Genomic DNA, 19,885 nt, shown 5'->3' on the forward strand with positions numbered 1-19,885 from the left:
CCTTGAATTCTTGAAAACCGTGAACGAATTCTCAAAAAAATGGAGAGACACAATTGCAGCGACAAGGACGTCGTTCATCAGTGCAAAGTCAGTTGAAAACCATTCCAAGCAATACAATTCAAATCAAATAAGACCTAAAAACGTTTCTGTGGAGGTTTACCTTCTGGAGGTCCAGCAGCTCTCACCTCCCCAGCTATAAACACATACAATATACAACTATAAGATTATATATGAATAAATTAAAACATTGCAAAAGAGTTAGGCTGTCATATCATTTCAGTTTAAGGCTGAGTTTCTAACATAAACACGTAATGCTGCATTACAGCAATAACATGATGTGTCAAATAACTAACAGTTGAAGTTGAGATGAAGGGAAAACCATTAGAAATGCAAATAAATTAAAATGTCTTCCTAAATAAGAAGAAAATGGGTTGCTGAGCAGATCCAACGCCATGTTTGACGCTGGATATTACGCCGGACACAAACCTGTACTTATGGCTCTCTGGTAGGTGTTATAGTAACTCAAAGAGGCCACTAGATGGTGCTGTTCTCCAGGTTATTCATTCTAACTGGGCTTTGTGTTTCCCTCACCCACATTCACCACTTCAGCACAACACTACTCTAAACAAATGATCAGTAATAATCACTACTCAAAAAACATACTACAAGTGTAGGCCTACACGACCCACACCTTGGTACAGGTTGGATGTCTTTGTGTTAGTCAAGGACATCCCTTCAAAAGTTTTTCAGCCCCTAGTGTGCGTGAGAAATTCAAAAACACAGAAGATTGCCCATAGTGACTGTGCGTATGCTCACCAAAAATTTGTCAGTGACTGACGATAAACTTTGTTGGGGCCAAATGTGTCTGCAAAATGAATTGGAATACATTTTGATTATTTTTCTCCCTAATTGATCCAATCCTTCGCTGACTTTTGTATGTCTTGGATTAATTGAGCCTGTTCTTTGGCTTTGGTTTCTACCCATCTGGTGAAGATATGTCCCAAAGAGCTGCCTGAAACCCATACCTATTTACGACGTGCAGTGCATCTCAAATATGAGTTATTCTAGCCGTTGCCTAGTTCCTTTTCCCATCTCTTGTGCCACACATCATGCTGCGCAAAGAGAGAGTCGGACATTTATTGACCTCCTCATGGTCCAGTTCAAACAGCAGATGGAAAATCATTCAGCAGTCTTATTGTTGGCTCCAATACCCAGAACCAACCATGTGAGCGTCAGCACAACAAACCATCTGTCTCTACTGATAAAATAAAATAAATAATGAAATGAACCTGGTGATTTGTGTGACACAGTGGATCTGTCTTTTTGAAGAATGAGCATTCACACAATGTTGTTATAGACAGAGGGAGGGGGGAGAGCTTACTGTGTCCGTGTACTCACAGCAGCCTCACAGTTGATACAGAACTTCTTCGACTCTAGCTAACAGGAGCTAACTGGCTAGTGATTGTCGAGCTTGTTTGGGGAGAGTTTGGATCTTTTTTTTTTTTTTTCTTTAAGGGTGGTTGTATGAGGTGCTTCTCCATAGTCAGTGTATTAGCTACAGTAGATGGCGGTCGGCACGCCCCCAGTTTGGAGAAGCAGGCAGAAGCTTTTTTCAATGTACTGCAGCAGCTAAATGCATTTTATCATCCTAAAACAATATCCGTTTAATATGCTATATTTTGTATATTTTCTCCGCTTTGCCTTGCAGTCAGACAACCCTTTATGACGAAAAACTGCGGCCGCTGGATTGTTCTCTTCAAGCCACCAGACTCCTTTGACAAAAACAGTCATTTAACTCGCAGAACATGCAGGTTGCTGGTCTACCGCTACTTTTGTCGGTTAGCTTAGTCCAGCTAGTTCCTAACCCTTTAAAAAGACCAAAGTATCACAATTACACAAGCAAACGGGAGCATGCCTATGTTCCCACAGCCCTGTGTTCTCCACATTTCTAAGAATTTCACTGAAAATTTGGCCCTATGTTACCACATATCTAAGATTATTTTCAAAATTAGGCCCTATGTTTCCACATTTCCATTTTCATAAACTTGTATCAGATTTTATCCCCCTTTCTCCCAATGTGGTAGCCAATTACACCCAACCTATTATCCAGTAGCAATGGACTACAGATGGAATCTAACTCTAACCCTAACCCTATCATAGGGCCTAATTTTAAGAAAAATCTTAGAAGTGTGGGAACATAGGGTTGTGAGAACATAGGGCCTAATTTTCAGTGAAAAATAAGTCTTAGAAATGTGGGAACATAGGGCTGTGGGACCATTGGGCTGTGAGAACGTAGGTCTGTGGGACCATTGGGTTGTGAGAACATTGGGCTGTGGGACCATTGGGCTGTGGGACCATTGGGCTGTGGGACCATTGGGTTGTGGGAACATAGGGCTGTGGGACCATTTGGTTGTGGGAAAAAAGGTCTGTGGGACCATTGGGTTGTGAGAACATAGGGCTGTGGGACCATTGGGCTGTGGGAACATTGGGCTGTGGGAACATAGGGCTGTGGGACCATTGGGCTGTGGGAACATAGGGCTGTGGGACCATTGGGCTGTGGGACCATTGGGCTGTGGGACCATTGGGCTGACCCCCTTGCAAGCTATCAGATCAAGGCAGCGATAGAGCAGGTGCGAGGTAAAATGACTGTTTTGCTGGCTTTGTAGAGAGCAAAGATGGAAATAATTGCTTGTGAAAGGGTGGTCTTGCGGCAAGGTAAAGCTGTGAAAATATTTAAAATATAGCATACACTTAAAAGGCAGGGCTGGTAACTATTTCCAATGTACACTTTTTAATATAGGGTTTGAAATGGTCTTTATTCCCTGACCGTAATAAAGAACTTATGGGCTCTGAAAAAGGAACGGAAATTCGATCCGTCATCTGTAGCTGCTGTAATCCTGTAAAAATGCCCACCGATCACTGCCTCGACGTCCGCTTGGAAAGAACCAATGAAATGCCTCCTTGCCCCGCTGCCCGTACTCTACCCCTCCTGTTTACATGTGGCTAACAGTAGTCATGTATGTTTTAAACATTTGGTATGATAGTATTAGGGGTTTGCTTACCAGTGAATGATTAATGGAGTAAAATTGCTGTGGGGTTAGACGGAGCCCCAAGGAAATCCTACTTTCGAATCTTGCTAGCTTTTACCAACCCTGCCTTTTAAACTGATATTGATGTTTTTAGGTTGTCCTTTTTTAGATTTAGATTTTATCTGCTTCTCCAAACTGGGGGGCGTGCCAACTGCCATCTACTGTAGCTTATACACTGACTGTGGAGAATTCCCTGATACAACCACACTTCAAAAGATCCAAATCATCCCTTTAAGGCTTTAGTGCGTAACTTTTTGATATTAATGAACGTCCATAACATTCAAGCCAGTGCTACAAAGCTAATTAAGACTATCCGCTCCACACAACTCTCTCTGTACTTCTCAGCATGGCTATGTTCAGAAGATTGTGTCGACCGGCGACTTTCGTGTGCAGAAACTCAAGTGATAATTAGCTCTTCTGAAGAGTCCATGTTTTTTTAATCCTCCGTGTCCTCCTTGGCTACTAGCAACTGCGTGGGGGAGGGGTGGGGGCTGTGCGGGATCACGGAAGGCTTGTATCATGTGGACGTGCCGACAGTGTTGTGGTCATTACTTAGAATTCCTCATGGGGGCGACAGAAACTACGCACTATAGCTTTAAGAGAGGCCAACTTAAATAAAATTGTTTTGTGTTTTCTTTTTTTTTTATCTTTGGTAAGAATGAGGTTTAGTTTTAATGATTATATTTCACAATGTATTGTCCCATTTATAGAACTTGCACTGTTTACTGATTGTTTCTAAATGTCTTGTTGATTTATTCAATATTAATCCCTAGGGCTCCACAAATATGTGCTTTCAGTAATATGAAGTCACAAATTATTCAATGGGTAAATAAACAGCTAGGTGGGATCTCTATTTTAACATCAGTGGTGTGTGTGTGGGTGTGTGTGTGTGCGTGCGCTCCTGTTTGCGGCTCATTGGTTTTGACGATGCACCGCTCACACAGCATGGGCCTTTTTAATAGTCTCCTCATCAAACGTATGTGCATCCCGTTTGTTGTGTTCCCCCCCGCCTTCGGACTGCAAATAAATTTCCCCGCCGAATTGCTTTCGCAGCTTTTCTTGCACTTTTATGCGTCTTGATATTTGATAGATACTTGATTGATCCCCCAAGGGGAAATTCAAGGTCCCAGTGGCTTAAAGACATCACAAACAACATACACATGATAAAATAACAAATCCACATGAATAATATGGACAAGAAAAGAAAAGATACTAAATAAATAAAAAAAATCCACATGAATGTACTAAGGGATGTATGAGCATGAGACGTTTGTAGTGACAGGGCAGGGACTGACCCTGTGATTCAGTATGCATAGTAAAGGCTCTTATATACTAGACGCATCCAAGGTGGCGGGCGCCATCGTGACGTCAAAATGACGTAATATCCGGCCGGCGCACACAATTTTTAGCGCAGCAAAGCGGAAACAGGAGGCCTGAACGAGTTCGCCGACAACCGGACGCCAGGACTCTCAGAGTGACTGCAGGTCTCTCTTGTAAACGTACTGGGTTAAGACTGGGTTCTTTTATGGCGAATGAAAGGCTTGATCCGACGAAGTAGGTCATCCAATCAAATCGAAGCATTGACGTCAGTGCTGCTGCCAGTTCTGCCGTTGTTTACCTTTTTCTTCTTCTTCTAGTCCGTAGAAAGAGCAACGTTGGTAGCCTTTGCTCATTAGCGCCACCGCTGTTCAGGAGAAGACTGCAGCTAGTGTCGCGAGCACCAGCGCGGGTATAAATAGTCACGGCGATCCCATGACGTCACATTTGCACACGCCAGCTGGGCTGCGTCTAGTATATAAGAGCCTTAAGTCAAGAAGTCTTCCTGCAAGAATTTACGCTGAGGTCCATTAAAATAACTGGGGCCGGATAAGACAACACAAGGGTTAAGGTGCTCTATGAGAGTGTGTGTCGTGATAGTGCAAATAAGTCCAATAGTGCAAGGATAAAGTCTAGAGACCAGCATTAAATATGGACAATATAAGAGAATAATGTAGACATATTAATATAAAAATATAGCAGTGCAAGGATAAAGTAAAAAAAAAAAAAAAATTAAATTGGGTAGGCATCAATGCTCAAAGACTGGTTATGACTAAAAAGCGTAGTGGGATTGTCGGTTTGATTCCCTGCTGGGAACGTCTGGACGGTAGAAGTGAGTGAATCGCATCCCAGCCAATGGCTTCTGGTTGTACTGGGCAGCTCTCGGGTGTGAACGTTTCTCACTAAAGAAGATTGTTGCAGGAGAAGATGCTCAAGTGAGTCACCAGTGGACAGATCATCCTCTGTCCGTCGCGTACAATGCTTTATGGAATATGTATCGTCACAGCGAACGCAGGAAAACGTCCGTTTGCTTGCTATTTAAGGTAAAGAGTGAGTCATGATCAGTCTCACATTGCCAGTCCCATCTCCACAGTGCTTGCGGAGTAAGGTTTGGCTACACCACACATAGGTTCCAGGGTAGGAGGAAAAAACTACACTTGTTGTTTGGATTTCTTTAAACCAATCACAATCACTTGTTTTGGTGGAACATTTGCACCCTGCAAAAGTGCCAGACGCCTTCGAATTTGAGCATTTTCCCACTCATGTTGGTTACGACAACGAGCTGCAGTCAGGTCGAGAGGGAGGGAGAGATGAACCCAAACACCAGATACTAGGCTCGTTCGAGATGAGCCAGGTCTGCGCAGAATCGATCACCGGCGATCGCCGCCCAATGCATGCCGGTTAGATTTGTGTCTGACTCGATCCCGACTTGCTCTGACGTCACGTGGGCAACGATAACCTCACGAGATCAAGGCAGTTCTGAGACGCAGGCAGCGCAGTTGCTTTTCACCGACTGCAAGAGCCAGGTGGACCCAGGGCATGCTGGGAAACGCCGGCCTTTCAGCTGATCTAACAGCTGATTGGTTCAGAATCGACTCAACATGATGTTTTATATAAACTTTTTATTGATTTTAATTGCTATTGGTCTGATTTAAAAGCTTATTCTGTACAAACCACATTGTGTGGCTGATAGTGACGTTTAGAAGACTAAATCTGTTCAGATTACCGATCATCCACAGTGTAAATCAGCAACTGACAACTTGACAGCTACTCTGTCATAATAAAAACAACTGGAGACTGTGTAGGAGCTGATATATGGGTCTGATAACATTTTATTAAATTGGAATCGGACCCCAGTGTTTCTGTGACTTCTTGTTCAGCCTGAAGGCTGCTGGAATCGGCTGGAAACTGTCCGACTTGACCGCAGATTTTTGTCACCGCCCCCGTCTGCTGCCACCTGCTCTCGTCCACTTTACAGGCGAGGCGCAGTTCATCTCGGACGAGCCTAATGACTGGTTTGGGACCCCCCCATTACATTACATGTCATTTAGCTGACGCTTTTATCCAAAGCGACTTACAATTGCTATATATGTCAGAGGTGACACATTGGTTGATGTATCGCAGTGGGAATCGAACCCAGGTCTCCCACACCACATGGGACACCACGTGTGATATCCACTGCGCCATCACCACCCATACAGTAAAACTGCACATTTTAGAGTGGCCTTTTAATGTGTCCAGCCTAAGGCACACCTGTGCAATAATCCTGCTGTCTAATCAGCATCTTGATATGACACACCTGTGAGGTGGATGGATTTTCTCGGCAGAGAAGTGCTCACTCACACAGATTTAGACAGATTTGTAAATAATATTTGAGAGAAATAGGCCTTTTGTGTACGTAGAAAAAGTCTTAGGTCTTTGAGTTCAGCTCATGAAAAATGGGGGCAAAAACAAAAGTGTTGAGTTTATAATTTTGTTCAGTGTATATACAAAGAAGCTTGGATTACAACGCACAAAGAGGGAGTGTCACTTCATTCTCTGCTCAGGACGCCATTACTCCACTATATACATTTACATAATCAAATAATTGTTTGCTGCTAAATTAATGTTCTGAATATTGAGTACAGCGTCTTCAAACAGAGTCCGCAATAACAAGCCTTAAAGGAATACGCCACCGTTTGTTGAAATAGGGCTTATCACGGTCTACCCTGGCTGTAGATAGGTGGGCCAACGCATTTTTTGTCTCAGTGCAAGTAATTAGGTTGTTTTTTTTGTCTTTTGTTGGCTCACTTTTACTCACAACATGCTAACCGGCAACGTAGGATTCCATTCACTACGCTAAGCTAACTAGCGGCGGCGCTGCCAGTGTTGCACCAGACTAAAACAATGCATGCACAAAAAATGCGTTGGCCCACCCATCTACAGCTAGAGGAGACCGTGATAAGCCCTATTTCAACAAACATGGCATATCCCTTTAAATACAACCCTTTACTTAATTATCACCTTTTTAATACAGTTGATACAGTGAACTGGTTTGCTAGCAGTTTCTTATTTACACATCCAGCAGGTACAGAGGTACATTAACATTCATTTGGAGTCGTGTTTTCTGTCCACCTGTTAAATGGGAGTCCAGGATACACTCTTCTTTCAAGCTCTGTTTCAAATATTGGGCTCTTTAGCTGCTAAACGTTCCACTATGTTCACTAGGTTTTTCTCTACTGGCAGGAAAACCACAACAGTGAGCTGAAAGATGAGAACTGCAGTCAGGTGCTAATTATCCGTGGGTTTGTCACTATATGCATGGGATAAATTGCTAATATAAAAACATTGATTATAGCTGCTTTAAGGAGACGCAAATAAAGAAGAATAAAATGCCTTTGCTGGATTGACTGATGTATTATGCTTGTATGGTGGTTTTTGCTTGCTCTTCCCACCCAATTTCCTCTCAGGCCTGTTGTTGCTAAACCTTTGATTATTTGAGTATTTTTGAAGTTTAATACTTTTCCACAGTCCTCTAGTCCTGTGTAGTGTGGCCACACATGCCCCCCCATTAATTTCACATTTTCAAAATCAAATATTGCAATGTTTTTTACCAAATACATCAATGTCGATATTGCAGCGATTACTATTGGTGCTTTCACAAAATATTTACACAATGAGATTGTTGAGAAATAATCATCAGTAATGTGGATACAATGAATAAGTGGGTAAAGGCAAATAATAGAACAGCTAGAACAGTCTGGTAAGTTACGAAAATGACATCACTTTACTGTAATGCAGCCTTTAAAACCAGGAAAAGACAAAACACGTGTCATATCACGATATCCAAAATTTAAGACTATATTTAGTCTCATATGTCGATAGAATATTGATATATTGCCCAGTCCTAGCTTCAGTCACATTACCTGTATCAACTGATGCTTAAAAAGGTCCAATGCGTGGGAATTTCTCCCATCTAGCGTTGAGATCATATATCGCAATCAACTCTCTCGCATCACGCAGTTCAAAGTACGTATTGCAGCTACGGTAGCCTTCACGCTTCAAAAAGCCGGTCTCTTGTTCTTTTCAATTTTCTTTTTCTGGGTGAAGAAGAAATTATGATTTTGAATACATGTGGTCCTCCATGTTTCCTTCTTCAATCTTGCCGGGGCGGGGAAGCTACGATACCAATTAGCAGCACCTGTGAGTTTATCATGGGACACTGAAAACGCGAAAGGCGGGGCAGTATGTCCTGTATGTCCATTACCGTCCAACGGATTTCAAGATGGCGCATGAATATGGAAGAGTCTACCCCAGTTCATGCGAATGCAAAATTAAAAATTTCAAGCCAAAAATGAATACTTGGAATTGATGGTGGTGGTAAATATTCATGAAAAAAAGGACAAGTTTGTGAACTGGCAACACCGATTTAGATAATGAACAACTAAACACGTTACACACTGGACCTTTAACCAATGAGATTTATTTCTTCTCTGAGAGCAACTCTGAATCCCAATTACTTTATGTGAAACATGCACCTGCTGGCCACACTGTGAAAACACACTCTAACCTTTAAAAGTCCAATATGTAATACTGACAGCTAGTGTTTGAAATGGTTACTGCAGTCCAAATTCAAAATACTGAAAAGAGTCGTCTCCCCCGGCCCCCTCCTCCCCAGTGTCGAAGTTCACGGGAGTTGCAAGGTTGAGAACGCTAAACCCAACGTCACAAAATGCTAATGTTAGCTTGATGCTAGTCTCGCATTGCCAGACATTAATCCACAGCGCAGCCGCGTTGACGGTTATAAAAGCCCATCGACTAAACGTAACAACTACGGCCGCGACCTTGCGTAGCTTTGTGCGCGACTGACAGCCACCTTTTCTCGGCTTAACGTTACTGCAACAGCCGCTAGAAAGACCCCGACCTCACGGTCGTCTCAGTCGCTGTCTGTCGGCTACACCTGCTGAACAGAAGCGGGGAGACAATTTCGGCAGAGGGGGGAGAATGTCGGTACTACTACTTCCAGCCCCGTTATACAGCTTGTCTATACACATAGTCAGTACATTACACATTATGGTCGCATGCCAGTTTGTAAGAAAGTGGGAATCATCTTGCTGTCCAACATATAACCGTAAAGCTGGCGATGTTAACGTTAGCCACAATAACATAACAACGTTACGTAGATTACAAAACGACTTGTAGAGAACACTGCTGTACAATCCAACAATTCAGGCTACGGCGTGTTTTGCCAAAGTTAAACTGCAGGTTTCCATTATGAGGAAGTCAAACTTGCGGTTTCTGACAAATGTCATGACTCTTACGTTAGCGTGTATTAGCATAGCGGCGTTAGCGCCCATCAGGATCACTTCACCAGCTGGGGTTTACATTTTTTTTGCGAGTAACTAACTGGAGTTCTCTAATATAATTTAATGCGAGCACATGAATGTTGAAATTAATGAAAAAGGACTATCCCTACGTTAGCTGGGACATAAATGAATTAAGCTCAGCGCTTACCTGTTTAGGAGGAAATTAGTCAACTCGTTGTTGTCCTTTTAGGCTCTAATCTGTCTCCATCTTTTAAATGCATCTCCAATATTTACTCGTGTTTTACCTCGTCTCTGGTTATGCAACTGTTTAGAAAGATGGCAATTGTTTGCTGCTTTCATGGCTGTACTAGAGCTATAGCACGCTGGGTTTGCAGTTTTTTTTACCGGTATATCTGGCAACCCGGCCCGGCTGTCTAAATGGGCAGTTGATACCAACACACAGGCCAAAACACAGACAGACATTCCTTCACGGAACAGAAATTTCATAGGGAAAAGAAAATACTGCCTTTAGGATTGTTGTCAGAAAACATTTTAACTTAGCATGTTACATTAATATCTGATGACACATTGTGATCATTTTTGGATTAAATACAGTACATATATTACATATTGCACCTTTAAGTCCCACGTCATACATCAAGCCTGCTGAACGCCTGCTTGCACGTGTGCATCATCCATAACTGAGCGGTCTGGATACTGGGCAGAGTGATTCAGCTTTCAAATTGATGGTGTCTGTGGAGAAAGTGATGCTCCCCATTACAAGCTGTCACACAGACCTGCACCTTTAAGAAAATTACACCCTAAATTAGAATTTGTCATTCCCACTACATTGTACAACTCATTTTTTTCATTATACATTGGCCCCATTCAGTCTCTCCTTAAGATGAACAGAAAAGTGATAAATGATGTGATCTACAAACAGATCCCGGAGCTGCCCCGTAGAGTACACTGTGATGGGCACCGGTTCCAATCTGAAAGCCCTGCATTCAATTGATTTGGATTGAGTATTCAACTTTTTTTTTTTCTCTTCTCCAGAATTACTCCCTCAGTGTCATCTCATCTTTAATAATCATAAAAAATGGCTGCGTCAGGTCATCACTTTGAGGAGTGTTCTCATTTCCAGCTTAGACAGACTGCTTTTGTTGGCATCAGCTACTGTCCCACATAGGGCTGGGCAACATAATCGATATCAATATATAAGGCTAGATATAGTCTTCAACGTTGGATATCGTAATATGACACGTGTTGTCTTTTCCTGGTTTTAAAGGCTGCTTTACAGTAAAGTGATTTTATGAAAATACCAGCATGTTCTAGGCTAGTTTGTCCATTATTTACCTTTCCCCAGGGTCATTATATCCAAGTTATTGATGATTATTTATTAAAAAAAAATCTTGTTTAAATATTTCGTGAAAGCGCCAAAAGTTAACCCTACAATATTGCGGCAATATCGATATATTTGGTCAAAAATAGTGATATTTGATTTTCTCCATATCGCCCCCAGCTCTAGTCCCACATTAACCTACAGTATTGTAACGGAGTGTGTTATTTCTTCAGGTTAATGTGTTAATGTTAATGTTATCACGGTTTAGAGGCAGCCGTTTGGGCCAGATTAGTGATGTTGAGGTAAAGTCTGAGATTTCCTCCTGTCAGTGAAGTAAACGTGCGAGTTTAGACGTTGTGAACCCTGTTTGTTTACAGGTTATCTTCCTATGAGAGTGAGCCGCGGGAGATTATACACCTGTAGTTGTCTGAGAGCTAAGGGGGAACGGCTGTTATATGTCCTCAGTTTTTGGAGACGAGGAGCTAGCGAGTGGCTAATGTCAGGTAGTTGACTGAATTGTTTATTTTTGGCGTTGGCTACGGCCCACAGTAGCCTATTCAGGTCAGTAAGAAGGTCTCACCGACTGCTCATTGAGGGACGTTACAGTATATCGGAAATGTTGCCTACATTATTTCAGTGTTAGGGTGGATTTTCCCTACAAACGCACCGAAACAACCATGCCTTCACGCGCTCCCAACATCACAATGAGAGAGAGAGAGAGAGAAAAAAAAAAAAAAAAAAAAAAAAAAAAAAAAAAAAAAAGAGAGAGAGAGCTGTTTACATTGTGAACCAGAGCTCAGATGTATCCAGCTACACCACCGGGACAACAACTGTCTCGCTTTATAGCCACTTTGTGTCCGCTGAACCGCTTCTAACTGACGGCCATGCTTCAGACGCGCAGGTGAACTTCTTTCGCTACAACGCTCTTCGACCACAACTCCACAAGAAAAAAAAAAAAAAAAAGCGTTTCAAGACTAAAACAACCCTCAATATTTTTTAAACTCACCTGCTTTTCCTAATTCTTCGACCTTAATTGCTCGGAGCTTAACAGGTTATAACAGTCACCATGTCCAGGAAGAAGGCAGTGAAAGGCAAAGGGAGCGCCAAGAGCCCCAAGGCGTCGCCGAGAAGCGGGAGGACGGGGAAAGGTCTGGCCGCCGCTGGCGCTCCGTCCTCCGGACTGGTTTACCCCAGCAGACCGTCCATCAGCAACAGCGGGGAGTTTTACGACTTCGCCTTCAAGGTAAGCCGACAGCTCAGGCTTATTGCAATGAGACGTTCTGCAAGCGTGCGTTCAATCAAGCAATCAATTAGAACGTTAAACGACCACAGGTGCGAGAAAACGCCGTTCAGTTGGCACCTTTTAAATTAGTTAGAATCCCAGGTTTTACATATCTTCTTGTTTCTTGGAAGTTTAAATTCTACTTGTTTGCAGTGTCGTTTCAAAATTGTTCTAAGAAACCGTAGTAAATGTGTGTGTTGCTGAATTTAAGTTAATGCTTGAAGCTAGATAACTTAAAAGCAGCAGCATGCCCATTATAACTGTCTTTTCATAAAATAAAAAGGTGTGTTAGGTTTCACATTGTAGACTTTTGACTTTGTAGACTGTTTTCATGGATATGTGAGACAGCCAGGTATGGAAACCCTTTTCCGCCCCCCACATTTTTTATTTATTTATTTCTTTCTTTCTTTTGCCTAGCTCCATGAAAATTTGGCATGATAAAAATAAAAGTTGCTACTCATGGTAGCCTAATGGTGGGTGTCCATTACGTGTGTGCAAAAAAATCGATTCATATTTGAATCGCGATTCAAGCTCTACTGATTCAAAATCGATTCATAGAATTCCAAAAATAATTAATATATTTATATATATAGTTTTTTTTCTTTTTTTTTGGTAACACTTTACAATAAGGTACACAAAAAAAATAGGTAGTTAATGATTAGTTACTGTTTTTGAAAGAGTAACGAATGATTAGTTACTGTTTTTCAGAAGGGTAACGAATGATTAGTTACTGTTTTTCAGAAGGGTAGTTACTCAAAAAAACAGTAACTACCCTTCTGAAAAACAGTAACTAATCATTCGTTACTCTTTCAAAAACAGTAACTAATCATTAACTACCTATTTTTTGTGTACCTTATTGTAAAGTGTTACCTTTTTTTAATTAATTGAATGTTTACTGCAATCACATGGGGAAAAGTAACTACATTTACATACTGTGACTCGTTTTTGAATCAAAAATTGATTTTTGAATCGAATCGTGGGCCTAAAAATCGATATGGAATCGTGACATTTTCTGAATCGTGTGCCCCTAGTGTCCACATACGCGTTGTTTTCACGGATGGGATCGCCCCCGCTTCCCAGAATTGCGCGCTAGTGAGCTTGCCACCAGTTTCTCTTCGCTGACCACTGACGGGCAAAGAAAACAGTCTACACCCTCCTACAACCGCGATGGCTGCAGCCGAACGCGTCACGTGGGGCTGGTTGCTCCCGAATTTCAAAACCGGCCATAATGGTGGCTCGGTTAGAATACGATCTCGTATTTAGTTCACCGAAACGTGTTTCTGAAAACATTTTAAGCGAGAAATAGGCCAAGCAGTTACTGAATATGTCTTCATTTCAGATCGACAACGTTCAGTTTAAAAAGATTTTCGTCAGCTTTTGAGAAGCGGCGAGCCGAGCGACGCTACCGGAATGCATTGCACGGCTGCTCTACTCCAGCCAGATTCACTGTGTTCACTCGGAAGGAATCCGTTCACGTGGCAAGGACACTTGTAATGACATCTCGAACATGTTAAGAGGCTAAAATCCCGTTTAAAACCTGTCCCGTTTCAGCCGCCTGGGTGCGAAAGCTAGCAGTAGCATAACACGGCGTAGGCAACGGCGATTATTTTCGTTTTCCTCGCTACTGACAGCACTACGTGACAACAAACAACATAGCTCCGTGTTGAAATTGACCGGAATTCTCCTTTAACAAGGGTATTTTTTTTCATTCCTAATAATGCATAGCTTTTCATCTTTTTTTCTTTTCTTTTGGTGACAGAGATGGGCTCCCATAAAGAATTGGTGGATAGTGTGCGTATTTATCTGCAGGCTTGCAGAGAAACGTTCATTTCCCCGTTATTTACCATTTGAAGGCACAGTCCAGAGATGAACAATAAGGTAGATTTTTTTGTCCATAAAGGTAAAATCCCCGGCTGTGTAATTCAATCATGTTTAATCTCAAAATTCCTCTCACATGTATAAAATACAATAAGCTATATCCACTGGCTTCTCTACTCTGGTCCCTGCAAATGCAAAAAGTTTAGGAACTGCACATACGTATATTGGCCAACAGAACCATTAAGTGGTGTGCGCCACAGCTGTTTAATTGTCCAGTGCAATAATGTGAGAGAGATGGTGTGTGTGTGTGTGTGTGTGTGTGTGTGTGTGTGTGGGTGTGTGTGTGTGTGTGGGTGGGGGGGGGGTGGTGGTGGTGTATGAGCTCAATTCCCAGCAGCACGGGAGGAAGCTTTTTGTTCAGCAGGAGAAGACATAATGACAAAACATCTGGCTGCTAATACACAACACGTTCCAAAATGCACCAGCCAATTTCCCCTTTTACCAAACCAACCCATTTTCCCGAACTTTAAATGTATTATTATTATTATTATTATTTTTTTTTTTATGGAAATCGTCCGAAATGAAAGTAATCCTTTACTTGTTTGAATGATAAATACCCAGACGTGAAATGGATCAAATAGCGTGTGTGCATCTCTCCCAAGTCAGAAATGTATCCCATCTGCTTTTGTTTGTACAGCTTACAAAATACTGTAACGATTCCAACATTCTTTCAGTCAAATTTTAAAAAAATATTTATTTAGGTGTCACTTTTTCAACCCAATACAGTTTTGAATGATTCCTAGGATACGTCTTCTGGTTCTATGACCCAGATAATGTAATATCACAGGTACACAGCCTATCAAGTGAATCGCGCCTCTTTATTAATTTAAAAACATTGTATTTTCCTCTTAAATGTAAATAAAATCAACAGTTACCACCAACAGTCATACCACTTAGCACACCTTAGCTAATGTTAGCAATTCATTGACAAAACATCAAACAAGGAAACGGCGATTACGTCAAATATTTGCCATTTGACAATGATGTAATAATTGTTACAGGCCTACAACATACACACTCTGTCTCTGTAGGACTATTACAACGTTGGAATGTTGCGACCCGTAAAAAAACATTCCAAAGTGTTTGAGAATAGAGGTAATCATTTCAGTCTTTTAATGAACCAAAACTGCCAAATATTTCCTGGTCCCCTTGGGCTTGCGTTTTTATTTTTTTATTTTTTTTATTAAAGCTGCAGTAGGTAAGATTGTGAAGATCCAGGACTTTGCCAACAAATTTGAACATCGACAACTTCTCAGTCCCTCCCCCCTTTCTGCTGCAGCCCAAACCGTCTCCTAAGCCCCTCCCACACAACGGAGTTTGACAGAACTGCCGACATGTCAGACAACATGTTCAATAACTAAACGCCAACACAACGTTAACTTTACTCACCAACAGTAAAACGATGCTAACTAGCAGGCTACTGTTAGCCATTTCAGCATCATATCAGACCGACCACTGTGCTAACGGTACTATCATCCTCACCAACGTAGCTTTGTGGACTTTTGACTACTAATAACCAAGTGAAAGATAAATCATTCATCGTAAAATTATGTTACCTGTCGAGAAGAAATGTGGCTACATCTGCATCGTTCTTCAGATCTTTAAAATCCCGCAGCTCACGCCACCTCTGAAAAGCCTCTCCAATATTCACCGGAGTTTTGGGAAACCTTTCTGCAGCTCGCGCGCGGGGAGGGGGGGAGGGGAGAACGCTCTTATATGCGTGTACGTACCTGAGCAGTGATTGACAGGCAGATAGACCCCCCCCTGTGGCCCTGATTGGAGAAACTCAACCGGGAGCGGTGGAATTTTGCCAATGGCACTACAGGCTGTAGGAGGTGCCAGAGGAGCTGTTTTTATTTTATTTTACATAATTCATGTAGTTCTACTGGAACATAGGGTCAGTTTCAGCAAATATGACAGGAAGGTAGTTTTATAAGACTTACCTACTGCATCTTTAAACGTTTTGTCTTGGTTGACTTTTCATAGACCAAAAATCTAAACGATTGAATTTGATGAATAATCGACAGATGAATCAGTAATGAAAATAATGACAAGCCCAACTGGCTGTATAGCACTGGCACATGAAATATAATTAAAGTGTGAAATGGAGTTGATAAATACTAACGATAATTTGCACATGCAAATCTCAATTCTCATAATGTGGGTGGCAGCCTGGTATTAATTCTACACCCTGATTAACTATTCCTACGTGACAGGCTTGCCAAAACCACTGCTCTGTGTTCAGCTTTGACTTAATAGACACAACCGTCCAGCGTCACACACATATCATACACAATGACCTTTTATATCGCATCACATTGCTGCTCATTTTAAGTTTAGGGTTGTCTGATGGGGGGGGGAACAAACAAACTCTGGGTCCCACATCTCTCTCTCTCTCTCTCTCTCTCTCTCTCTCTCTGTTCATCCAATTGGTCTGTACAATCTGCTCTCTCCCTCTGGAGTGAGTGTGACGCTCTGTTTCCTCTCTAGATTGGAGTTTGGGGAGTGTTTGTTGCGTTGCTTAAACTTCTGTGTATTTGTAGATAGATTCCCAAACACAGACACAGGGTTTCATTAAAGCATCTCTTTCTGTCTGTCTGTCTGTCTGTCTGTCTCTCTCTCTCTCAGGTGATGCTGGTCGGGGATTCAGGGGTCGGAAAGACCTGTCTGCTGGTTCGCTTCAAAGATGGAGCCTTTCTTGCCGGGAGCTTCATTTCCACTGTGGGCATCGACTTCAGGGTAAGCACGCACACGCTCGGAGGAAACGTGTACAGAGCCCAAAATGAAGCTGTGTGAACGTTAATGTTACTTTTATTATCTCCCTTGGGAGGAAGGGAAATTGCTGCGTCAAGACCAGACATCTCAATAAAACGCATTAAATACAACGCGCGCAAACATCAGCCTGACATGAAATGTTTTTATCACTGCTGCTCAAAAAACTGTATGCTTCGTCGGCCCCATGCTGCAGCTCAGTGTAACTGAAAGATTGAAACGTGTACACTTTCACAAATCCTTTTGATAGTATGGCAGACATGTTGTTGTTGTTATCCTTAAAGCTGGATTGTGCTTCTGCAGAGATGCATGTAAACGACCTACGGTTACCCATAACACCCTTCTCTGCGTAGGTTTGCACATGAGCCGACCGGCGCACCTCCCAAATCGCAACAACACATACCCTGTGTTCCAATACCCATACTAGCATATTCAGTTCAATCAGGACAGTCCTCGTTTAGAATGAATAATCCAGTTTTATTCAAGTGCATAATTACGGGAGTAATGAAGCCGTGATTACATCCAAATATATTTTCCCCTGGGGGGACTCGTGAAAATGTTTTTATTTTTAGGAAACGTCTGATGAGCTAACCGTAACCTATAGCCTACCTCCGTAACACACAATTCTACCGCCAACATGTCGACCGCACCGACAGCTGCTGTGCCATTCATCAGAAGCTTTGGCTTTAACAACTTCAGACAACAAGGCCCAAACAAAAGAAGTGCTGACTTGAGACTTGACTATGACTTAAGCTCAGAGACTTGAGACTTTATTCAGACTCTAGCTCAGAGACTTGAGACTTTATTCAGACTCTAGCTCGGAGACTTGAGACTTTATTCAGACTCTAGCTCAGAGACTTGAGACTTTACTCAGACTCTAGCTCAGAGACTTGAGACTTTACTCAGACTCTAGCTCAGAGACTTGAGACTTTACTCAGACTCTAGCTCAGAGACTTGAGACTTTACTCAGACTCTAGCTCAGAGACTTGAGACTTTACTCAGACTCTAGCTCGGAGACTTGAGACTTTACTCAGACTCTAGCTCGGAGACTTGAGACTTTACTCAGACTCTAGCTCGGAGACTTGAGACTTTACTCAGACTCTAGCTCGGAGACTTGAGACTTTACTCAGACTCTAGCTCAGAGACTTGAGACTTTACTCAGACTCTAGCTCGGAGACTTGAGACTTTACTCAGACTCTAGCTCAGAGACTTGAGACTTTACTCAGACTCTAGCTCGGAGACTTGAGACTTTACTCAGACTCTAGCTCGGAGACTTGAGACTTTACTCAGACTCTAGCTCAGAGACTTGAGACTTTACTCAGACTCTAGCTCAGAGACTTGAGACTTTACTCAGACTCGAGCTCGGAGACTTGAGACTTTACTCAGACTCGAGCTCAGAGACTTGCGACTTTTGAGCATTTGTTCATACTGAAATGACAACTGACGGCAACAGATGAGAACAAATTAGCAAAGTTTGACAGCTAAGATATTCTTGTCTCCGAGAGATCAAGCAAGATCTGCTTGGAGTACTTGGAGTGACCCCCCCCCCCCACCGAGTAGAAGTCGCTGGAGAGAGATGAGATTGGATTGGATGAGGGAGTGAAGGGAGTCTTCCCGATTGGACTTTCGCTAAGCTTCATTCCCACACGCTCGCACTCCCGCTCGCTCACATCCTCTGATGCTGGTTAGAGGTTACTGCTGTAGGTAGAGCGCTAGTTAGCCAGGCATGCTGACATTTGCCGCTTATATTACAGTAGATTCACTTTTAGGCTTAATAAAAAGACACCAGCCTTCAAACTATACCGTACAAGGCCTCAGCATGTGGAGAAACCCCAAAGCTTGACAAGCCTCCCGTGCTTGTCTAGTTTCATTTGCTAGGCTATGACTGCCCCCAAAAAAAATTAGGTACACTCATGTCTTTCCCAGATGCGGTGGGTCAGTCTGACAATTTTTGTAAATAATGAAGCTTAAGACAGATGGAGGGAAAATACAATCTGGCGGTAGTGACTAATAACTGCTGTTTGACTTTGAACACTTCCTTTTGGCACTATACTACACTATACTGATCATAAAGAGATGAATTTAGGCTAACAGGGCAACTGGACAACATGGGTACTTTTATACTCTTCATATTGTCTTCCTTTGTCTCTGTCCTATACTGTACGAAGAGGTGACTTGCAAAGTGTTTAAACCCCGCCAGCCACCCTAGCTCTTCCCTATGGGACACAACACATTTGAATTGTATTAAGCTAAATTAAAAAGGTAATTTAAAGTGAGGTTATTTATTGACGGCCTTATCCTATTTTTTTTTTTCCCGCTGCTAATGGCTAACCTATTTTCCTATTGTGCCCTGAGGGAAATTGCAGTGGCAGAACAAAATAAATAAATAAATACCAGCCTCACTTTAAGTGTCACAGCAGTGCACTAGAAGCAGTGACCCTTTCAGTCTTTTGCTGTCTTGTTGCTCCCCAAAGCAAGTTTACTATAACTGCCGAATCTGACACAGCTGGGTGGAAAGCCCTTCCCGCAGGGAGGCATTCTTGGCCCCGTTTCACCGAGGCTGTCATCCACAGCAGCTTGCGGCAGAACAAGTGTAAAAAGGTTGCGTTCCAGGATATTAACTGTGTGCGCGGAGTGCTGAAAACGCAGCGTTGATGCAGCCCGGCAGGATGTCTCAGGATGTTAATTTGACACCCGTAGCACAAACGGGAAGTAACGCGGCGTAGCACGTGAACAGGAAGCAACACAACGGCCCATTCTCATGAAAGGGTCTGTATGATATCTTATGAAAAACGTACGCACGCCAATTCGTAGGATATCCTACGAAATTAGGACCGCCGGCTCCAGAGCTCCGTGAGCGGTCGGTCCTATCGGAGGCCGTTGCTGGTTGAGTTTAGCCAACAAAATGGGACTTTGAGCG

General features: G+C 42.5%; 1 protein-coding gene and 1 long non-coding RNA gene across 3 annotated transcripts in view; one reads left to right on the forward strand and one right to left on the reverse strand.

Annotated features, from left to right (window-relative positions):
- Nucleotides 1–88: 88 nt before the first annotated feature.
- On the reverse strand, nucleotides 89–12,162 carry LOC120551058. The gene is made up of 3 exons (XR_005637817.1): nucleotides 12,040–12,162; nucleotides 10,328–10,444; nucleotides 89–193 (listed from the first exon to the last, which is right to left on the reverse strand). It is a non-coding gene; the product is annotated as an uncharacterized LOC120551058 (long non-coding RNA).
- Nucleotides 11,801–19,885, forward strand: part of LOC120551057 (ras-related protein Rab-26) — a 118,587-nt gene continuing 110,502 nt past the window's right edge. For both annotated transcript variants that reach the window (XM_039788197.1, XM_039788198.1), the window contains exons 1-2: nucleotides 11,801–12,276; nucleotides 16,822–16,932. In XM_039788197.1, coding sequence (XP_039644131.1) covers nucleotides 12,100–12,276; nucleotides 16,822–16,932 — 288 coding nt within the window. In that variant the 5' untranslated portion in view covers nucleotides 11,801–12,099. The remainder of the gene's footprint in view (nucleotides 12,277–16,821; nucleotides 16,933–19,885) is intronic.

The sequence above is a fragment of the Perca fluviatilis genome, chromosome 21 (genome assembly GCF_010015445.1).
Source record: "Perca fluviatilis chromosome 21, GENO_Pfluv_1.0, whole genome shotgun sequence".
Taxonomy (NCBI): Eukaryota; Metazoa; Chordata; class Actinopteri; order Perciformes; family Percidae; genus Perca; species Perca fluviatilis.